The 21,986-nt window shown below is 44.4% G+C and overlaps 1 protein-coding gene across 7 annotated transcripts in view; it reads left to right on the top strand.

Moving 5' to 3' along the window:
• MREG (melanoregulin) overlaps positions 1-21,986 on the top strand; it is a 140,538-nt gene that overhangs the window by 59,261 nt on the left and 59,291 nt on the right. The window contains exon 1 of one of the 7 annotated variants that reach the window (XM_019938962.3): positions 14,063-14,544. The exons of the other annotated variants lie outside the window; for them this stretch is intronic. Within the exon in view, the coding sequence (XP_019794521.2) occupies positions 14,447-14,544 (98 nt within the window). The 5' untranslated portion in view covers positions 14,063-14,446. Of the gene's footprint in view, positions 1-14,062; positions 14,545-21,986 lie in introns of those variants that run through there. 7 annotated transcript variants of the gene reach the window in all.

A 21,986-nucleotide genomic window follows, 5' to 3' on the forward strand; every position in this document is an offset into this window, starting at 1 on the left:
CCACCAGGGAAGTCCCGTGCTTGAGAGTTTTATGTAAGTCTAGACAACATCCTTCAATTTCTGGTGAGTTTGTGAACATAATTCGGCATCCTTGAATTCTGAGAACTTTGGACAGCTGGATAACAAGTTTGAGTTTCTACACCTGCAAACAGGTTTGAGTTGCTAGACCTGGAGCGCCAGCCTCTTGGCAGTGGGAATTGTTTATTACACTTCCTGCCTGGTTTTAATCATTTGCCTTGGCTGCCCTAACTTAGCAGCCTCAGTCCTTCTTTATATCACCTTCCATGATGCTATACAAATTCAAATTTTCAAAATTCAAGTATATTTGAGAAAATATCCAGAATATATCAAGATCAAGCAGAATTAAATTAATACACTATAACTGGGAAAACATCAAGATATGACACATTTAAATCCTGCCTGGAAAGATCAAGTGGAAACTTTGCTGTTGATTTGTATATATTTTTGGACTAAGTTTTTTGGAGTCAATTTCTAAAAGACAACTTTGGTTTACAAACATAACACACTTCAAATGTAGTTTATTTCAATATAAAGCACATGAGGGTGGGAGGGAGGGAGACGCAAGCGGGAAGAGATATGGGAACATATGTATATATATAACTGATTCATTTTGTTGTGAAGCTGAAACTAACATACCATTGTAAAGCAATTATACTCCAATAAAGATGTTTAAAAAAAATATATAAAGCACATGTTTTATATCATATTTACATGAAACTTTAGCTTGTTAGTTTTAGTGCAGAAATACAAATTCTTGTATGGAATTCAAAATGCCATGTCTCAAATTTAAAATTTTTAGTCTGGAATAACTGTACTGAAGAGAAAAAAAGAAAATTGCATTCTTGAAAATTCAGATAAACATTAAAATTTTAAATTTCATTATATAATAGGTTTTAAATATGTTTTGAAATTCAGAAAGTATTTTGTACAGAAACTTCAAATTTGGAATGCTTTAGAAAAACAATGAAATTTATAAATGGTTCTTTTATCAGAGAGGATGGGGGAGAGGATAATTGATTTGACACTCACTTGCCTAGAACATGGACTTTTGCTGTTAGGCGTATTTTTTTAATGTATGTATGTATGTATGTATGTATGTCTGTGTTGGGTCTTCACTGGTGCGCGGGCTTCTCTAGTTGTGAGCGGGGGCTACTCTTCGTTGCGGTGTGTGGGCTTCTCATTGCAGTGGCTTCTCTTGTTGGGAGCATGGGCTCTAGGCACGTGGGCTTCAGTAGTTGTGGCACTCAGGCTTCAGTAGTTGTGGCTCATGGGCTCTAGAGCGCAGGCTTAGTTGCTCCACGGCATGTAGGATCTTCCCAGACCAGGGCTCAAACCCGTGTCCCCTGCATTGGCAGGCGGATTCTTAACCAGTGCGCCACCAGGGAAGTCCCTGTTAGGCATATTTTAAATCGACACTTGAAGGTCCTGGTATCTTAACTGTTTCATGGCTTTTGGACTGTTCCTTTTACTTCAAAGTTAAATTTCTCTTATGAATTTCAGACTATGCTGGGTAATAGTGGTGGAGTGGTCGTAGGGGTAAAGGGAGTTATTTGTTTAAATATAGCTTAATTCACATAACGTTTAGCTTCAAACAAATATATTTACACTGTTACTCTGTCTTTCTTGTCACCAAACACCAGACACATTAAAGCAAAGTATTCAGATGCAGTTCTTCATGTTTTTACCAGTAAAAGATGAATGTTTTTCATCAAGTATTTAAAAAAATTGTTTGTTTGAAGTGTGCCTTTCCAAATCATTTTGGAGATTCTGAAATATCTGAACATTATTTTTATTTCAAAAAATTTTTAAGGCTGTATTAATCACAATACTCCAAACTCCTTTTGTAGGAAAATATCCTTTAGTTGTAAACAGAAATTACTTGCCCCGTTTAAATCAGTTGCTTATAGTTATACATAATTTTGTATCTATTCAGTATCTACTTGAGTAGGATGCTTGACTTTAAATACAGAGTTTTACCTGACTTGCCTTATGTAATCTAAATTTACTCTGAGGACAGAGTTACAATGTTTTGGTAATATCCAGTTACTCAAAAGCGGGAGGCTCCTACAGTAGAGGGTTAATTTTTTTTCTTTCTTTTTTTTTTTTCAATCCCAACCAGGGATTGAACCCAGGCCCTGGGCAGTGAAAGCACAGAGTCCTAACCACTGGACTGCCAGGGAATTTCCAGTAGAGGGTTAATTTTAATATAACAGACTGCCTCCAAAGAAGATGATTTTTTTAAAAACTCATTTTAAAAAACTGAGGTGAAATTGACGTAACATAAAATTAACCACTTTTAAATGAACGATTCAGTGGCATTTAGTATATCACAGTGCTCTGCAACCACCATCTCTATCCAGTTCCAAAATATTCCCAAAGGGAAACTCTATATTTATTAATCAGTTGCTCCTCATTTCTCCTCCCTGCAGCCCTGGCAACAACCAGGTGGAATTCTATCCCTATGGATTTACCCACTCGGGATATGTCATGTAAATGGAATCATGCAACATGTGACCTTTTGTGTCTGGCCTTCTTCACCTACCGTAAGTTTTTGAGGTTCATCCAAATTGCAGCATGTATTTTTAATCAATTTAACATAGGTGGCATTGCCTCCACTGTTGGACAGAATTCTCTGAGCCTTGATTTCTAGAATGTTCCCTCCTAAGAGCAGAAGGATTTTGTGATAATGCCTTTATTTTACCACAGTAAAGTAAAGGAAGGAAAAACATAAAGTTCAGCCTATCTTATTTTAAAGTAATCTGATAAAAGAATTCCTGCATTTCCAGAGGAAGGAAATTCTGAGCTCGTGGAACAACCACAGGGATGCATTTAGGTCTAGGGGCTGCTGGGCAGTGGATGCTATGACGTGCCACGCAGATCCTCCCTCAGGAGGAGAGTTACTGGGCCGGCTACTAGAAGTGCTGCCAGCAGACAGCCCTCATCTGTCAGCCCCCTGCTGGACAGCCTCAGCTGAAGAGAGCTGCCCTAGCCAAGGTCATGTTCCCTTCCCAGGTGGCCCTCATCCAGAGGTTGATTATCATGGGAGTAGAAAGGCTCAGCCCTCTCTTACCAACCCAAACCGCTCAGCCATGAAGTTCCCCTAGGGCTGGCTGAAGCCCAGCCCTGTTCCCTTTTCTTCCCTTCCCTTCCACAGGTGTTGATTCCATGAGTGCTTCCCCCTAGGCCTCCTGTAAGCCACGAGTGCCCCCTAGTAGGCTTCCTGCAAGCCGTAAGTGCTCCCCTGTAGACCTCCTATACCTGTGAGTACTCCCCACTAGGCCTCCTATAACCTGTGAGTACTCCCCACTAGGCCTCCTGTAAGCCACAAATAATTCCTGCTAACCTTCTGTAAGCTCACTCCGTCTCAGAATCTGCTTCCCTGGAAACCCAATGCATGATTCCAGATTTCTTTTTTCTTTTTTTTTTTTTTTTGCGGTACGCGGCCTCTCACTGTTGTGGCCTCTCCCGCTGCGGAGCACAGGCTCCGGACGCGCAGGCTCAGCGGCCATGGCTCACGGGCCCAGCCGCTCCGCAGCATGTGGGATCCTCCCGGACCGGGGCACGAACCCGTGTCCGCTGCATCGGCAGGCGGACTCTCAACCACTGTGCCACCAGGGAAGCCCAAAACGCTTCCATTTTAATCATTTATTTAAATTACTCCTTTTAGATGAGTCAGGAAATATATGTAATAGCCTCTGCTCTTTTCCATGGTTTTCAAGCTAATAAATCAAGTAGCAATGCTTAATGAGATCAAATGAAAGAGTTAGACAGTAATTGTGCAGTTTGGCTTATGCTAGTCAAGAGAAGGGAGGGCTTACTGCTCAATTTAGCAGCGCCCTGACAGGTTTAGAGTTCAGCCTCGAGCCTGTTTAAACCTCCAATTTGAGTACTGCAGTGGCCCTTTAAGATCTCAGTCTGCACAGGCTTTGTTGCTGCAGCAACTTTCCCTGTGTTGAGTGAAAGAAAGCTTTCTAACCTATGTCAGATCCTTAGTCCCATCTCCGAAGAAACTGCACTTCATTTACAACGGAAGCCCATGAGATGGCAGCATGGAGAATTACAGGAGGGTTTATAGGGGAAGATTTACCTGGTCCTTTTACGTTTGTAGAACTCGCATGGAAAATTTCCAGGGTTTTGACCTGTTTCTGCATCCCTGTGAGTGTTATGGAGAAAGAAGTACTATAAATGAGTGGGAAACTAAAAACCCATTGGCATAATTCTTGTTGTCTATTAACATTCGTATTGGTAGGATCTGGGTGTAAGTTGGGACAAACCTTTAGGGGCCTTTCATAGCAAATATGAACGGTGGTAATGTTTTCTCCATTATTATAGTTTTTTATGCATGTCTTTTATTTTAAAACTTTGTGTCACCTTGTGTACAGCAGATGCTTAATAAATGTTTATGAAGGTGAGTTTAATTGAATTAGGAATAAATGTGGCATGATTAATGGGTCTGGGTTTATGTTTAATTTAGTTAGGTGGAATGTAGAGAGACTTTGGAGAATGCAGAATTCTTGGGATTGTAGGGGGAGGTAGTTTTCCAGAGGTGGGAAAAGGTCCGATTCCATATCACATCTGAAGATGTGAGAATTGAGGCTGTTCTGGGCATCTGAAAAGTGTTTGTTGTAGCAGGATAGTTAGCTATGACAGTAGAGTTAGATAAACGTATAGTTAGATGTGGGAATATTGTCAGAGGGAGCAGTATAATTAGCTATGGGAGTATAGGCAGGCATGGCAGGATAGTTAGCTATGGGGGTATAGTTAGTAAAGGTATGACAGGATAGTTAGTTATGGGAGTATAGCTAACTCCCATAGGAGTTAGGCATGGCAGTCTTGTTAAACATGGAAAAGTCAGGAGTGAGTTAAGGAAGGGCACATTGCAGGAATCAAAATGATGGGTGCATTGCAGCACAGATGGACATTTCAGTTTCATAATTTTCCAGTTTTTACTCTTGGTAGCGCTCTGAAGATGACTACTGCTCATTTTTCATCTTTGGTTCCAGAAGAGGTTGAGCACAGTGCTATGTTTATAAAGTTGACACCCAATAAGTATTGCTAAGTTGAATAATTTTAGGTGGTCACAATTGGCTGTGTAACGTGATGGGTTAGAAGCTGACTAAAGTACATATGTTTTATTAACAACAATGATTATAGCTAGCATTTACAGGGTGCCTGCTTCCCATTTTTCATGAAACTGTATGAAGTGCTTTATGTGATTATCTCACCTAATCCTGACTGCAGCCACAGAGGGGGCAGTATGATAGCAGAGCTCCTGCTCTCAACAGCCTTGCCACCGGTTCTCAAACGTGGTATGTGTATTGGTTTGCTGGGGCTGCCATAACAAATACCATACTGGTGGCTTAAACAACAGAAATATATTTTCTCATAGTTCTGGAAGCTAGAAGTCCGAGATCAAGGTGTCAGCAGGGTTGATTTTATTCTGAGGTTGGCTCATAGATGGCTGTCTTCTCCCTTTGTCTTCATATGGTCTTCAGTCTGTGTCTGTGTCCTAATCTCGTATTCTTATAAGGAGACCAATCATGTTGGATAAATGCCCTCATTTAACCTTAATTACCTCTTTATAGGCCCTATCTTCAAGTACAGCCACATTCTGAGGTACTAGAGGTTAGGACTTCAACAAAGGAATTTTGGAGCAGACATAATTCAGTCTATAACAGTGTGCTTCAGAATTCCCAAGCCTTGGGAGCAGGGCCAGGACTAGGGTGAGGGAAGTGAGGGGCTAGGGTGGAACTCTGAAGGACCTGCTTGCTCTCAGTGTTGCACAGGTGCAGGGTTGACCCCAGAGTGAGCACCCCCTTGACTGCTGCACCCCAAGCACCTCATTAGCTGCACCTCAGTCCCAGCCCTGCTTGGCAGCCTGATCAAATGGCAGATTCTGGGGCCCCAACCCCAGAGCTTACAATTCAGATGATCTCAACTAGGGTCTAGGAGTCTGGAGTTTCAGTAAGCACCCCTAGGGATTCTAATGCAGGAGTTTAAGATCACCCTTTGAGAAACTCTGCCTGTGCCACAGCCTCATGTGAGAGTTCCTCTACAGCCAGTAAAGTAATTTCTGTTTTTCTCTTTGGTTTTGGGAGTAGAATTGCTGAACTCATCACTTGCCCATCTGCATTTTCAGGGACTGCAGTGGGATACTGAAGTCCCTCTGGCAGACAGCTCCTGTGCTCTGAGTTTCTGTGCATTGGACCTGATGGAACCACGGAGTGGCTCTTCTTTGTGCAGCCCTTTCTGTCCATTCTGTATGGCACACACAACCGTGCTTGGACCAGAGCATCAGCAGCTGCCGCTGCTGAGTGTAGTTGGCATATGTTGCTTTTCCTTGCCAGCATCCATTCCCTTTTTTTGTCGCTCCATCTGATTTTCCTTAGGAAGCTCTCCCACTCTTAGTACAATTGGCTTCCTTTTTCTGTCTCCCCCGTTCCTCTTCACTTGAGCACTGCAGGAGTGTACATGAGACTCAGTAGGTGTATTTCTCCCTTTGAAAATTCAGGCCAATTAAAGTTGGGCCCAGGCCTGCTGATCAACTGGGAAGGAGCTGTTCTCTTTCTGCTGAGATTATCAGCAGAAAAGATGGTGAAATCCAGGGCTACCAGGGGCCTGTGAGTGTCACCAACTCAGACCCAGAGAAGATAAGAGAGTGTCTTAGTCTGTTTGGGCTACTGTAACGGGCATTCTATAGACTGGGTGGCTTTTAAACAACAGAAATTTATTTCTCACAGTTCTAGAGGCTGGGAAGCCAAGATCAAGGCACCAGGAGATTCAATGTCTGGTGAGGGCCTGCTTCCTGGTTCATACACAGCTATCTTCTCACTGTGTCCTCAAATGGCAGAAGGGGTGAGGGAGCTCTCTGGGGCCTCTTTTATAAGGGCACTAATCATATTCATGTGGGCTCCATCCTCATGACCTAATCATCTCCCAAAGGCCTCACCTTCAAATTCCATCACATTGGGGATTAGGTTTCAACATATGAGTCTGGGAGAGGCACAAACATTCCATCTCTAGCAGAGACCAACCCTTATTGAGTGCCTGGATCCATTTATGTTTAAAGCTAGCATCACTTCCTGAATTTTCCAGATACTTGAGCCAGTAAATTTCCTTTTATACTTAAACTAGTCTGAGTGATGTTTTTGTCATTCACAATTAGTTGCTGATTAATACCCAGAGGGTTATCACAGAGGTCACAAAGATCTAGACAAAAAAGGAGTTGACACACAGCAGGGTTAGATTCCCTTCATGTTGGGACTATAAAAATCCAGTTTTCAGGAACTTCCCTGGTGGTCCAGTGGTAAAGAATCTGCCTTACAATGTAGGGGATGTGGGTTCCATCCCTGGTCAGGGAACTGGGATCCCACATGCCGCGAGGGGTAACTAAGCCCGCGCGCCACAAATACTGAGCTCGCACGCCTCAACTAGAGAGCCCGTGTGCTGCAAACTACAGAGCCCACGCACCCTGGAGCCCACGCGCCACAACTACAGAGCCATGTGCTCTGAAGCCTGCGTGCCACAACTAGAGAGAAGCCCACGTGCCGCAGCAAAAGATCCTGAAAGATCTTGCATACTTCAACGAAGATCCCGCGTGCTGCAACTAAGACCTGATGCAGACAAAAATAAATAAAGTAAATAAATAATAAATAAATCTTAAGAAAAAAAGAATCCAGTTTTCTTGAAGATCCTCTCCATATGCTTTATACCTGTTCTAGCTTACTTTATGTGTTTTTATTCTCTCCAAGGGCATCCTTTGAAAAGGTTAGACATTCCTGAGTATGAAGTTATTTAGTAAATTTTGAGGACGCAAGATGTTTGTTGCTTAAAACTAAAGAAGGAACAAGAACTGATCATTAAGGTTTTCTCAGAGTATACATTTGGGAGGAGGGAAGGAAGTGAAATTGACCAGCAAACTATACCAAATAAAAATAGTTTGAAAATTTAGAAAGTATTTTGCATTATGGGAAACCACAGAGTGAAAAAACTGAAGGATTTGCAGATGGCAGACAATATCTGTTTCTCTTCAGGAAGAAGCCAAGTAGAGAAATAGAAATAAAAATCTCACCTGATTAAATCAAACTGGATCGTTGTGCTTGGCTTGAGAGCGAACTCTTCTTTCATAATTCTCTCTCCCTCTCTCTCTGTCTCTCTCTTTCCCTCTCTCTCTTTCTCTCTCCCTCCCTCCCTCTCTCTTTCTCTTTCCCTCTCTCTCTCCCTCCCTCTCTCTCTCTCCCTCCCTCTCTCTCTCTCCCTCCCTCTCTCTCTCCCTCTCCCCCTACCCCGCCCCATCACAAGTACCCTTTTCTTGCCTTGTAAGCTCCCGCAGTGGAACTGTATGGGTTTAGTTCTGAAAGCAACAGAATCTGATTCTTGTTTACTCAAGCAAAAAAAGAAAAAAAAATGTACTGATCAAGTTATGGAGTAACCCACAGAATGACGGGAAAACTAAATAGCTAGACAAACTAGATTTTGGAAAATACAGGAACAGGAAAGCTCCAGGTATAAAAACGCCCATTGCTGTTGGACCTCCTCTTCAAGATGCTGTCCCCAGAATAACTCATATCTCAACTCAAGCCATTTTCCATCTTTGGGTCCTTGCCCTTAAGTTGCAAATTTCAGGAAGAGTATCTGGGCTGGCGCATCTTGGTCACCTGCCCATCCCTTGTTGGGGGTCAGAGGCTGAGGGATGGGGGGAGTGCCTTCATTGTCTGCCCAACTCGTGGAATTGGAGGGGGGTGTTCCTCAAAGGAAAACAAAGAGCTGTTACCAAAAGGAGGGCTGAGGCATACTACAGAGGCAGAAATAAGGGACCAACGGGGACTCTTGGCGGGCTTTTACATTGGTGACATCCAGTCCTGTGTCTGGACCTTTCTGGAGTCCCCTAAGAGGCATGTGGGCTGTCCATCTTGGGCCCCTTGGGGAGAATGATAATGCTGGCCTTGGCTTGGGGTGCTGGCTTGTTTCAGAAGATGTCCTTTTTCTCTCAGGAAGACAACGGTTTTTAACTCTCTACTGGACTTGGGCAGCTCATTAATAGACTCTTCAGAAATTGGCATAATGCAAACTCTGCATTCACTAGCTCTTTTTCTGTTTTCATACACATATTTATTCAACACATTTATTAAGTGTCTACCGTGTGCCTGCACTGTTCTAAAAGTTGTGATACAGTGTATCTTTCTATTTAGTAAGTCTCTTTGATAGGTCTGTACTATTTTAGATGCTGGAATATTGCAAAGAACCAAGTCCCCGTCTTCATGAATGGAATCTACATTCTGGTTCACCATTGTATCCTAGTACTGGGCTCTGTAAATACATGTTGAATGAATAATTGAATGACACCAGCTTGTGCTATGTTGCTGCAAGCATAGCTTTTCTGTGGAATGCACTAATGATGTGGTGTTGGAACTTAAGAATTTTGATTTTCTAGTTTTTCCCGTCCTGTGTATGCCTTTTCCTCCAACGCTCAGAAGTCATCAGTAAGTTCTCAAAGAAAGAGGACTTCAAACTGTACTACTTGTTTTCAAAGCAAACTCTAGAGTTTTCCCTGCCACGGAGAAACCCGAAACTATAGACTGGCAGTTCTGCCTTGTAAACAGACAGCTAATGGGTCTATGAGTCACCAGTTGCCTCAGGGGACTGCCCACTCCCCTGACATCGGGTGCCCAAGGGCTCTTGGTAAATGCCAGATGTTGCTGCCAGTGGTGGGTGGTGTTGCGTCAACTCAGGCTGTAGGAACAATCTAGCATCACTCTAAAAAAAGGAAAGCTTGCTGCTCTCTTGCTAATGAAGTCTGAAACGGGAGATGGGGGTGCCAGAATATGGCCTCAGATATCTGCAAGGTAAAGCTGCGGGGTTTGGTAGCGCTGTCGTTCCTTAAGTTTCCAGAAAACAGAAATCATGACGATATTTAACTTCTGGGAAGATGAATACTTTGAAAACACACATAATAATCCTTAGAAAACTAATAAATAGAATACTCACATCAGTTAAAAAGAATGAGGTAGTATTATGTGTACTAATAAGGCTAGATCTCCAAGACATATTATTAAGTGGAGAAAGCCTGCAGGTAGATGAATGCGTACCTTGTATATTAAAACCAACCTCACCACCAAAAATGACAACATAGGGATTCTCCTGGCAGTCCAGTGGTTAAGACTCCGCGCTTCCACCGCAGGGGGCGCTGGTTCAATCCCTGGTCAGGGAAATAAGATCCTGCATGCCGTGCGGCGCAGCCAGAAAAAAAATGACAGCATACACAGTGATGCTATGTATACATCACGGGGCACATATGTGTATGTGTGTCCAGAAGAAGGTTTGTAGCATACTGAAAAAGGTTTGTAGCATACGGTTACCCTGAGGAGGCTAGAAAGGAGACAGGACTGTGATCAGAGGGAACCTTAATTGTAATATTTCAGTTTTTTAGAGGAATGTTTCATTTATAAGTTTTAACACTTCACATTAATTTTAAAAGAAAATATTCCTAAGTCGTTAGAGCAGGCAAACACTACATGTGGTCCTTAGCAAAGCAGAGCGTTAACCTCCTGAGCAAGTTGGTTATATAGACGTGGTTCTGTGGCTTTCCAGAAATATCCTGTCTGAAACCCACCACGTGAAAGATGCCCACACATCGCAGAGGTACAAACGTGAAGAGAAATACTGTCATCTGTAAGCCAAGTAGTACTGGAACTGACATTTGCTCAACAGGCCTATACTATTTGGATTTAGTCAACTGTGTTGAATTCTGCTATTTCTATAGTACTTTATGGCTTTCAAATGATCTCATTCGAGTCTCACAACTTTCTAGTCGGTAGGGCTCGACTCATCATCTCCATTTCACAAATTAGAAAACTGAGGTTCAGAAAAATTAAGTGACTTGTCTAAGATCAAGGTTAGTAAAGGGGCAGAGTACCTGTATTTTCCAGGAGCTGAATGCCTTCTCTAATTTCTCCATTCTCAACAAATTCAACTCCAATAGTTAACAGAAGCCGTCAGACCCTAGCTTTCATCTTCTTGCTGGCAGCCCCCTTGGCCCACTTTCTACTTGAACCTAGGTAGGTGAACTCAAATCCAAAATCCAACTTCAGAACATAGTACATAGTACTCCATCCTGGCACAGTTGCAAATGATAAATGACGCGGTGCTGGGCTTGATACCACAGCCCTGTGCTGCCTCGTGACAGCTGGTACTCTGTCATGTCCTCTCAACTTTTCATCATGGGTCCATATCCTGTCTCCCCAGCTAAGTCAGAGCCCTCGGGGACCTTCTCTTATCCTTCCTTAACTCTCAGTAGGCAGCCTCTCAATGAATATGTACTTGATAAGTTCCTTCAGCCTCATAATGTAGCCAGAACAGGATAAGCTTACGTGTTGTAACACACAGGCTCAGCGGCCATGGCTCACGGGCCCAGCCGCTCCGCGGCATGTGGGATCCTCCCGGACTGGGGCACGAACCCGCGTCCCCTGCATCAGCAGGCGGACTCTCAACCACTGCGCCACCAGGGAAGCCCTGTAACACACTTTTAAATGAACACACTGCCCGTGAGAATTGACACTTCTGAAAATAAACTCTTGCTCTCCCTCCTCAGCCCTCCAAGCCAGCCTATCCCACGTTCTTTATCACAATCAATCAGTGACAGTTCGACTTTCACAGCTTGTAAGCCCCAACCCTTGGACTCCCTCCTCTCTTTCTTTTATACTTTACTTCCAATCTGTTATAAGTCTCGTTGGCTCTGTCTTCAAATTCCATTCAGAGTCCAGCCATTTCTGCCCACCTCTAACTGCTTCCTCCCTGGTCCAAATCATGGTCATCTGGGTCATTAGAATGGCCTCCATTTGCCTCTCCCTAAAACAGCCCTTGACACCCAGTTTCTTCTCAAGACAGCAACCAGTGGATCCTGTGGCCATCTAGGTCGACCACTTCTCTCCCTCTACTCGAAAACCTCCAAAGGTTTGCTCAGCTCACATGGAACAAAGTCCAGAGTCCTTGCCATGTCCCCAAAGGTCCCACATTCTATCATCTCCTATTACTCTTCCTCCTGGCCTATTCCTCTCTAGGGCCCCTGGAATCCCTGCTCTTTCTTAGGCACCCTGCTGTTGATTCTCTCTTCTCTGGGGTTTTGCACACGGCTTTCACTCTCCCTGAAATGCTCTTCCCCTTGAAATCAGGGCTAGCTTGCTCATCATCTTTTTTTTTTTTTTTTTTTTTTTTTTTGTAGTACGCAGGCCTCTCACTGTTGTGGCCTCTCGCCTTGCGGAGCACAGGCTCCGGACGCGCAGGCTCAGTGGCCATGGCTCACAGGCCCAGCTGCTCCGCGGCATGTGGGATCTTCCCGGACCAGGGCACGAAAGCAGGCGGACTCTCAACCACTGCGCCACCAGGGAAGCCCTGCTCATCATCTTCAAGTCTTTTCTTAAGTGTCACCATATAGGGAGGTCTTCCCTGATCACCCCATTTAAAACTGCAGCCACCACCCCTCTCCCCAGCACACACACACACACACACACACACACACACACACATACAACTTCCTGGCACTTCTTATCCCCTCCCTGCCTTATTTTTCTCCATAGTACATACCACTTTCTAACGCACTCAATAATGTATTGTTTCGTTTGTGGAACTTCCCTACTAGGATGTTTGCTCCAAGAAAGTATGGATTTTTGTTTCTTTTGTTCATGGCTGTATTCCCAGAGCCTAGAACATGCCTGGCACATAACAGATGTTCAGTAAATATTTTTTGAATCAATAAGATTGACAAAGATGAAAATTCCATAGTATTGGTGGGGATTTAGGGAAACATCCTTTCATATGTTGCCGGTCAGAGTGTAAATGGGAATTACCTCTTTGGAGGGCAATTTGGCAAGATCCATCAGAATTTAAAAAGGCATCTTACCTATGACCCAGAAAGTCAGCTGCCAAGTATTTATTCAAGGGATACACATATCCAAACACACAGTGAAAGGACAGTCACTGCAGGGATACACATATCCAAACACACAGTGAGAGGATATTCACTGCAGGGATACACATATCCAAACACACAGTGAGAGGATAGTCACTGCAGGGATACACATATCCAAACACACAGTGAGAGGATAGTCACTGCAGGGATACACATATCCAAACACACAGTGAAAGGACAGTCACTGCAGGGATACACATATCCAAACACACAGTGAGAGGACAGTCACTGCAGGGATACACATATCCAAACACACAGTGAAAGGATATTCGCTGCAGGGATACACATATCCAAACACACAGTGAAAGGACAGTCACTGCAGGGATACAGATATCGAAACACACAGTGAAAGGATAGTCACTGCAGGGATACACATATCCAAACACACAGTGAAAGGATAGTCACTGCAGCATTATTTTAATATCAAAAGGCTGGAATGAACTTAAATGTCCATTCATAAGGATCTGGTTAAAATAACATAAGGGCATCAGCTACATAAATGCAACTACATAAATGCATAAATGCAAAGAACGATAGAGGAAGTTATACATGTAGTGGGTGGAACAGTCTCCATGGTAAAAGGAGTGAAGCAAATCAGGGACAGAAATGTGTGGAGTATGCCACTGTTGGGGTAAAAAGGGAGAGGACTGTGGGTGCCTATACTTACAAGTGTGCAGAAGGGTAAGTAAATATACACACACACGCACACATAAATAGCTCTGGAAAGTCGCAAAATACTGATGATAGAGGTTGCCTCTTTTGAGGGAATTATTCAAGGACTGGGAGACTTGAAAACGATTTTTAAAAGTTCGTTGTGAATATAGTACTTAAAAAAACTCACTTCTGCAATGCATCAACCCTATTCTTTCGCTAACTTTTACTCTTTGTGGGACTGACATGTTAAAAATTTGCCCTAACCTCCGCTTTGAAGGCAAGGGTGGGGCTGGGAAGGAGGACCTTTTATTTCCTCGGGGAGCGAGGCCAATAAAACGTATAAATAGATCCAGCCCAACCTCGTGCTCAGTGACTCGAGGGCTTGCCCCTCCTTCCCTCAGCCCGGTCGCCCACGGTGCCCTCGGATTTTGCCGTCTGGCGGCTGGAGTCCCTGCTTCCTCTTTAGAGGGCAGCAGCGAAGCGTCTCGGGAACGCATGCGCCCCAATTTGCGCCCGGGGAATTAAAGCGAGAGAAGAAAAGCCCCAACAAAACCCGCGCCCTAAACAAAACCCAAGTGGAGGAAAGCGCGCGGCCCTGCAGCCCCGGGGCCGTGAAGGCGCCTCCCGCCTTGCCCGCGTCCCCGGCCGCAGCGTGATGCGCACGGACCGGCCCGCGACGCCCCGGCCGCCACTGTCCCCGCACCTGGACGCCGGTCCGGTGGCCGCGCCGCAGCCGCGCTCGCTCGCCGCCGCCGCCGCGGCTTCCTCGGAGTCGTCCGGCGCCGGCGGGGCACCTCGCTCTCCATGGGGCTGAGGGCCTGGCTGAGGACCGTGTGCTGCTGCTGCTGCCCGTGCGGGTGCCTGGAGGAGCCCGCCGTGCCCGAGAAGGAGCCCCTGGTCAGGTGGGTGCGCGCCCCGGCCGCGATCTGGAGCTCCCTGACCGTTGCTGGGCGCCGCGGAGTGCGGATACTCGTGTGCTCGTCAGAGCTGGGGACGTGCGCTTGCTTTAAGGTCACACTGAGGCGCAGACTAAGCCCCTGGGTTCCTTACAGGAGATCCTGCTCCTTGGGTTTGTTCCTCGGGTAAAATATTTGCCTGAAAGCACAGATCCTCGGAGGCACCTGAGACCCAAGTTGGAAGCCTGTGGAAAACGGCAAGAATTCAGGTGCAGTGACCCCGCAGAGAAGTAGGGGAGAGAAGTTTGCATAGGGGTCCGATTAAATACAACTGTGACTGCCTATTTCTGTTTCAGTGAAATGGGCAACTGTGAATTTCTGTTTCACCCAGGAAAAAAGTTGGATACGTTGTCATTCAATTTTATTACTGAAAGAAGACGATCGCAGTGACTGAGTGCAAGGAAATACTTTTCACATTAAAAAAAAGTACATATTTTTCTCAAGGGACAGCTTATTCACTGGGACGTTGATTCATTACAGATTAAGCTATGAAGTGTGAGGACATTTAATGCACATTAGCGATGTGCTAAGTGGCTTTGTGAAGGCACCATCCAACACAGCTTTGTTCAGGGCGGTGACTGTAAGCAATTATTTTATATCCTGACTCTGATGAAATTAAGGTTTCACTAGGGCATGACTTGGAGGTAGATATGACAGAAACAAAATATTTAAAATGAAATTAGGAAATAGTAGATGAGGCAGAACTCCAGAGTTGGGTAAGCAAACGTGGAAGCCAGTGTTTGTTATGAAGTATGCAACTAATATGATAAAGCTTTCACAACTTTTTTTTGGCTGTGTTGGGTCTTCAGGGCTTTCTTTAGTTGCCACGAGGCTGCTCTTCGTTGCGGTGCGCAGGCTTCTCATTGCGGTGGCTTCTCTTGTTGCAGAGCACGGGCTCCAGGCACACGGGCTCAGTAGTTGTGGCACACAGGCTTAGTTGCTCCTCGGCATGTGGGATCTTCCTGGACCAGGGCTTGAACCCATGTCCCCTGCATTGGCAGGTGGATTCTTAATCACTGCGCCACCAGGGAAGTCCCTCACAACTTTTTTAAAAGCATGATTTACCTTTTCTTACTCTATCGAGTCCAAACATTTTAGCTTGATTTTTGAGATCTTACATAACCCCTTCCCTCCTGTCCACTATTATTTTCTGGTACATTACACACTGTACACTCCTTGATTTAATCATACAGGCATCCTTACTGCTCTAGGAACAATCCAACCTCCTTATTCCCTCCAAGCTTGCTTCAAGTAGTGACCTTTATTCTTTCTGCCCCTTCCTAAATGCTAGTTCTCAAGGTCTCCTCAAGCAGTCTTCTTTGATTTTTTTTACCCTTATTCATCTTCCTCTCCAATAACATAGGGTTTAGAACTTGCCATCTGCCCCTCACTGTTTAGTGAGCACACATGTATGTAAACATGTCCTGTTTGTATTCTATGTATAAAGTCATACACACAATACCCAATGTTTTTGTTTGCTCTTGCAGTGGTGTTCCCACTTAGATTATTAGATTGTTGCAGGCAGGGAGAAACCCAGTAATCTACCATGAGTCTTAAAAGTAGTGGGTAACAATCTGGAATTTCATGCTTGGGTTTTACAGTCAACTTATCAATATTCATAGTAACATGAAATACAGCTCTCAGCTTGGTCTCATTCTCAGAGCCTTGGGTCTTTCCAGTATTCTTTCCAGAATTGCTATTTAAGATGATAGTTTTGGTTGTTTTATTTTTAAAAATATTTTTATTTTTATTTTTTTGCGGTACGCGGGCCTCTCACTGTTGTGGCCTCTCCCGTTGCGGAGCACAGGCTCAGGATGCGCAGGCTCAGCGGCCATGGCTCAAGGGCTCAGCCACTCCGCGGCATGTGGGATCTTCCCCGACCGGGGCACGAACCTGTGTCCTCTGTATCGGCAGGCGGACTCTCAACCACTGCGCCACCAGGGAAACCCAGTTTTGGTTGTATTAAAACCTCAACCCTCCCCTGCCTTGGTTTACACTGTAAGTCAGTGAATTTTGTAAGTGATTTAAGAAGACAGAGTCAGTTGGGGCAGAATAACATAGTGCTCATGAATCAGATTGCCTGGGGTTAAATTCCAACTGTGTGACATGGCACAAGTTATGAAACTTTTTTTGTGCCTTAATTTCCTCATCTGTAAAATGGGCATGGTAATACCTCAAAGGGATGAAGTGAGAAACAAAATGAGCTAATCCATGTGAAGTGCTCAGTACAGTGCCTGACACATAGTAAACAGCCAATGAATTTTAGTTATTATTAAGCATCATTGCTATTCTTCTGAGCATGTGCATATGGGTGGACTGGTCTTTTGTCGTTTAGTGTCATTCTGGCATCATTTCAGTATAATATTTGGGAAGAGCAGCCTATTAATAGGTGTGTGGAGCAGTGACGTGTGTGTGTGTGTGTGTGTGTGTGTGTGTGTGTGTGTGTACTGGCATGTTCTTTCCTGCCCAAGTCATTGGAAGGTCTAGTTTGAAATTTTTTTTAAGTGTGAAGTTCAGTGCTTTTTAATACATTCACAAAGCTGTGCAATCGTAACCACTATCTAACTCAGAATGTTTTCATCAGTTGAAAGAGAAGCAGTATATCCATTGGCAGTCACTTGCTGCCCTCCCCCCCCGCCACTCACCCCCACCCCCCAACTCCCCACAGTCAACCACTAACCTACCTTCTGTTTTTAGAGATTTGACTATTCTGGACATTTTGTACAAATGGAATCATTCATTATGTGGCCTTTTGCATCTGACTTCTTTCACTTAGCGTAAGGTTTTCAAGTTTCATCCATGTTGTAGGGTGTATCCTCATTTCATTCTTTTTTTGTCATTGGGTAATATTCCATTGTATGGATATATTACATTTTATTTATCAATTGACGGACATTTGGGTGGTTTCCACTTTTTGGCTTTTATAAATAATGCTGCTACAAACAGTGGTGTACAAGTTTTTGTGTGGACGTATGTTTTCTGTTCTCTTGGGTATATACCTAGAAGTGGAATTGCTGGGTCGTACGGTAAATTCTACATTTAACTTTTTTTTTTTTAAATAAATTTATTTATTTATTTTTGGCTGTGTTGGGTCATTGTTTCTGTGCGAGGGCTTTCTCTAGTTGCGGCGAGCGGGGGGCCACTCTTCATCGCGGTGCGCGGGCCTCTCACTATCGCGGCCTCTCTTGTTGCGGAGCACAGGCTCCAGACGCGCAGGCTCAGTGTTGGGGCTCACAGGCCCAGTTGCTCTGCGGCATGTGGGATCTTCCCAGACCAGGGCTCGAACCCGTGTCCCCTGCATTGGCAGGCGGATTCTCAGCCACTGCACCACCAGGGAAGCCCCTACATTTAACTTTTTGAGGAGCTGCCAGGCTATTTTCCATAGTGGCTGGTTTGGAATCTTGATGTGGTGAAATGATATGGTCAGATGGTCTTAACTTTATTTTTTATTAAGAACTTCATTCTTCATGTTATTTTTTTTCATTTATAAAAAAGGTTTTGTACAGATATCTACTCCCCCCAGCTAAATCCTTTATTCTATGGTAAAACAGTGGTTTTCAAGTTTTATTTCATACCCCAAGGTAATTGTGCCTGGAAGGGGTGTGGTCAGAGGGAAAACGTTTGCCATTTGTGTGCCTGATCACCTGTAGTCCTTTTCCAAGATGGACCAGGGACTCTTCGTTAGTTCAAGAAAACCAATTTTTAATCTCAGCTCATATGCCAATCTGACATTGCCACTTGTGTTTTTGACCTTTTTCCTTTTGCTTTTTCTGGAACCTTGTATGTGAAAGAGAATGGCGGTCGCTTGTCTGGTTTGCATCTGTATATTTCGATGTCCCACTAGTTCTTTCTTTGCCCTTTCTCTGGAAGTATGCTGGGGCCTCCCTTGACTAAAAATTCATCCTGATATTGCCATTTTCTTTAGCTGCCGTCCTTTGCAGCAGGTGCAAATGTCTCTAAAGCATAGTCAGCTGTACCCCTACCTCCTTCTTCACCTCCCACTCATCCTGAGATTTCGCTCCTTCCCCTGCATGATTACATGAAAACTGTTCTTTTGAAAGTTTCAAGAGAAAGAAATCTGCTCTTGTTTTCTCGCTGGACACGAGTACCCCTGTGCTGACCATCCTGGCCTTATTTCTCATTTCTTCTTTCCCTGGCCTCTGATTTCACATTCTCTAGTCTCTGTGCCCGTGATCTGTGTAATCATTCTGGTTTCCCTTCTGGTGCCTCTGTTAATGGCATAATTGTTAGCTAGACATCTTTTTGTTTTCTCTACTGCTGAAGATTCTACTCGGGTTTTAAGGCACATTTCAGTTGCCCCCTGTATGATGAAGTCTTAGAAGGTCTCTCCAAGCAGTTATGGTGTCTCTTTTCTTTCTTTTTACCCCTCAAGTCACTTACTGCATTCTGCCTGGTACTATTACACTTATAAGTTGGGTGCTGCAACCCCGCCAGACTGGAGGTTCTAATCTAGATTGGGGGGGCATGAATCTTTCCTTAGCATTTGCTATTGTGTTGCACAGTCCCCCACATGGAGTAAGAACTGAATAAATACTTTTGGGTTAATAGAAATTATAATAGCAGTTAATTTATTAATTTCTTCCTATGTGTAAATTTTAAGAAATGTATTTAAAACAAAATGTTATGAAGAATAACAGCATAAGCACCCACATACCCAGCACCACACACCTTAAGAAAACATTGGGCTTCCCTGGTGGCGCAGTGGTTAAGAATCCACCTGCCAATGCAGGGGACATGGGTTCGAGCCCTGGTCCGGGAAGATCCCACATGCCGTGGAGCAACTAGGCCCGTGAGCCACAACTACTGAGCCTGCGCATCTGGAGCCTGTGCTCCGCAACAAGAGAGGCCGTGACAGTGAGAGGCCCGCGCACCGCCATGAAGAGTGGCCCCCGCTCGCTGCAACTAGAGAAAGCCCTCGCACAGAAACGAAGACCCAACACAGCCAAAAATAAATAAATGAATAAATATTTAAAAAAAAACACATTAACAGTAGAGTGGAAGCCCCCCATGTATCCCTTCGTGACTGCACGCTCCCCCCACCCCGTCCCCCGCATAGGTGAGCTCTAAATTGAATCTGTATTTGGCCTTCTTAACTTTATATAAATGGTGCGTACTGTATGTAGTTGGTTTTTTTTTTTTTACATACAATCTGTCATTTAATTGTCGCTATGACCAAATGAGATAGGTGTTATTTATCCCCATTTTATAGATAAGGAACTCAGGGCTTAGTATTCAGATAATTAATTCAAAGTCACAACTGATAAGTCGGAGAGGCAGAATTTGAATCCATGTCTGTGTGACTTTAGAGTCCATGCCTTGCATTGCAGAAAATTCAGAAAACTACCAGTGTCCAACATTAACTGATAATATTTGTATATTAGACACTGGTGGATATCACTAGCCTTAGCTCCTGCCCATTGTGGCCCCTTTCTCCTGCACTTCTTCCATGTCCTTCATTAGTATAATTCTTCTACCTAGCTGTAGGAGCAACCTGGCCCTGAGAGCCAAGCCCAGGGGGAGTTCGGAGACCTGAGTCCTCGTCTCATCTATTAACAGGCTGTGGGATTTTGGGGAACTCTCTTAACTTCCTAGAACTTTAATTTCTTCTTCTGTCCAATGGAGAGATCCAACTTTAAGATACAGCCTTGAAGGGCCGTTCCAGGCTTGATGCAGACTCTCACCTTTCTGTGGACTTGTGTCAGCTGAAATTCTATTTGACCTGTATTCTAGCTTTGGGTGGCTCCTGGTGTCCTTGGCTTGTGGCAGCACAACTCCAGTGCTTACCTCCGTCGTCCTCCATGTTTCTGTCCTCTTGGTCTCAAATCTCCTTTTCTCTTCTCTTATAAGAATACCAGCCGTTGGATTTAGGGTCCACCCTAAACCCAGGATGATCTCGTGTCAAGGTGCTTAACTAACTATTGATACATCTGTAAAGCCTCTATTTCCAAATAAGGTCACATTCATAGGAACTGGGGATTAGGACTGAAAGATGTCTTTTGGGGGGACACTAGTCAACCACTGCAGGGTACTTTTGGGAAAATGTTTGAGCTCAAAGCATTGGTTTTTTTGGTTTGTTTGTTTGTTTTTTTAATAAATAAATTAATTAATTAATTTATTTAGGCTGTATTGGGTCTTCATTTCTGTGTGAGGGCTTTCTCTAGTTGCGGCGAGCGGGGGCCACTCTTCATCGCGGTGCGCGGGCCTCTCATTGTCGCGGCCTCTCATTGTCGCGGAACACAAGCTCCAGAAGCGCAGGCTCAGTAGCTGTGGCTCATGGGCGCAGTTGCTCCGCGGCATGTGGGATCTTCCCAGACCAGGGCTCGAACCTGTGTCCCCTGCATTGGCAGGCAGATTCTCAACCACTGCGCCACCAGGGAAGCCCAAGCATTGGTTTTTATTTCACTTTTATAGCAGAGCTTTCTTCCATCAGTGATGAAAGCATTCTCTTGCCTTGTAAAAATCCACAACTAAGCATGAGTTGTGCCCCTTGAATTTATGTGATTCTGGAGGCGCAGCTGCAGTCATCTTTAAGCAGAGAGATGCCCAAATCCTCTGTCCACTAGAAAGTCTATCACCAGATGCCATACAATATGGACATCAGAGGCCTGGAGAAGTCTAAAATGGAAAGAAGTGCAGTGTCAACGTCACTCGCTAAAGCATCTTCCACGAGGCTTACTTGGAACTTTTCAGGGGAGTATAATTCTTACTCTCTGACTTATTGGCTGTTAATAACTGATAAGCATCACGTGTCCAGTTGTTCAAAAGCAGAAGAAGAAAGGGAAAGAATGAGCAAATCATGGTTGAGTTTTTATTTGTGGCTCTCTCTTCAGCTGCCTAAGTGAACCTAACAATCTTCCAAATCTGTTTTGCTCCCTGCTCTTCTCAATACCCACCTGAAGCTTCCATTCCTAATAACAGAATTTATGCACACATTTGTGGGCAGTGAACGGAGAACAGATGTCAGTGTTTTATTTTTCTCCAGTGCCTGGAATTCCCATTAGGGGAAAAGAAAATAAAACCTCAGTTTGCTCTTGATGGTTGTTTTATGCCCATAAAGAGGGGCTGTTCAGAGGAGGAACTGATCGGGGCCTGTGAGTGTCAGCAACAGAATTGAATTTTCCTGATGATAAAGAAATGGTTCAGTTGGGACTTCCCGGGCGGTCCACTGGTTAAGACTCCGCGCTTCCACTGCAGGGGGAGCGGGTTCCATCCCTAGACCCCTGGTCTGGAAACTAAGATCCCACATGCCGTGCCGTGCAGCCAAAAAAAAAAAAAAGAAAGAAATGGTTCCGCGTGAGTCATACTGCGCCAGCATGTCGAAGAGGGCGAGAGATTGAAGTTGTGATGTGCGCCTTCCCATCAAGCTC

Source organism: Tursiops truncatus, chromosome 7 (assembly GCF_011762595.2).
Source record: "Tursiops truncatus isolate mTurTru1 chromosome 7, mTurTru1.mat.Y, whole genome shotgun sequence".
NCBI classification, from domain to species: Eukaryota; Metazoa; Chordata; class Mammalia; order Artiodactyla; family Delphinidae; genus Tursiops; species Tursiops truncatus.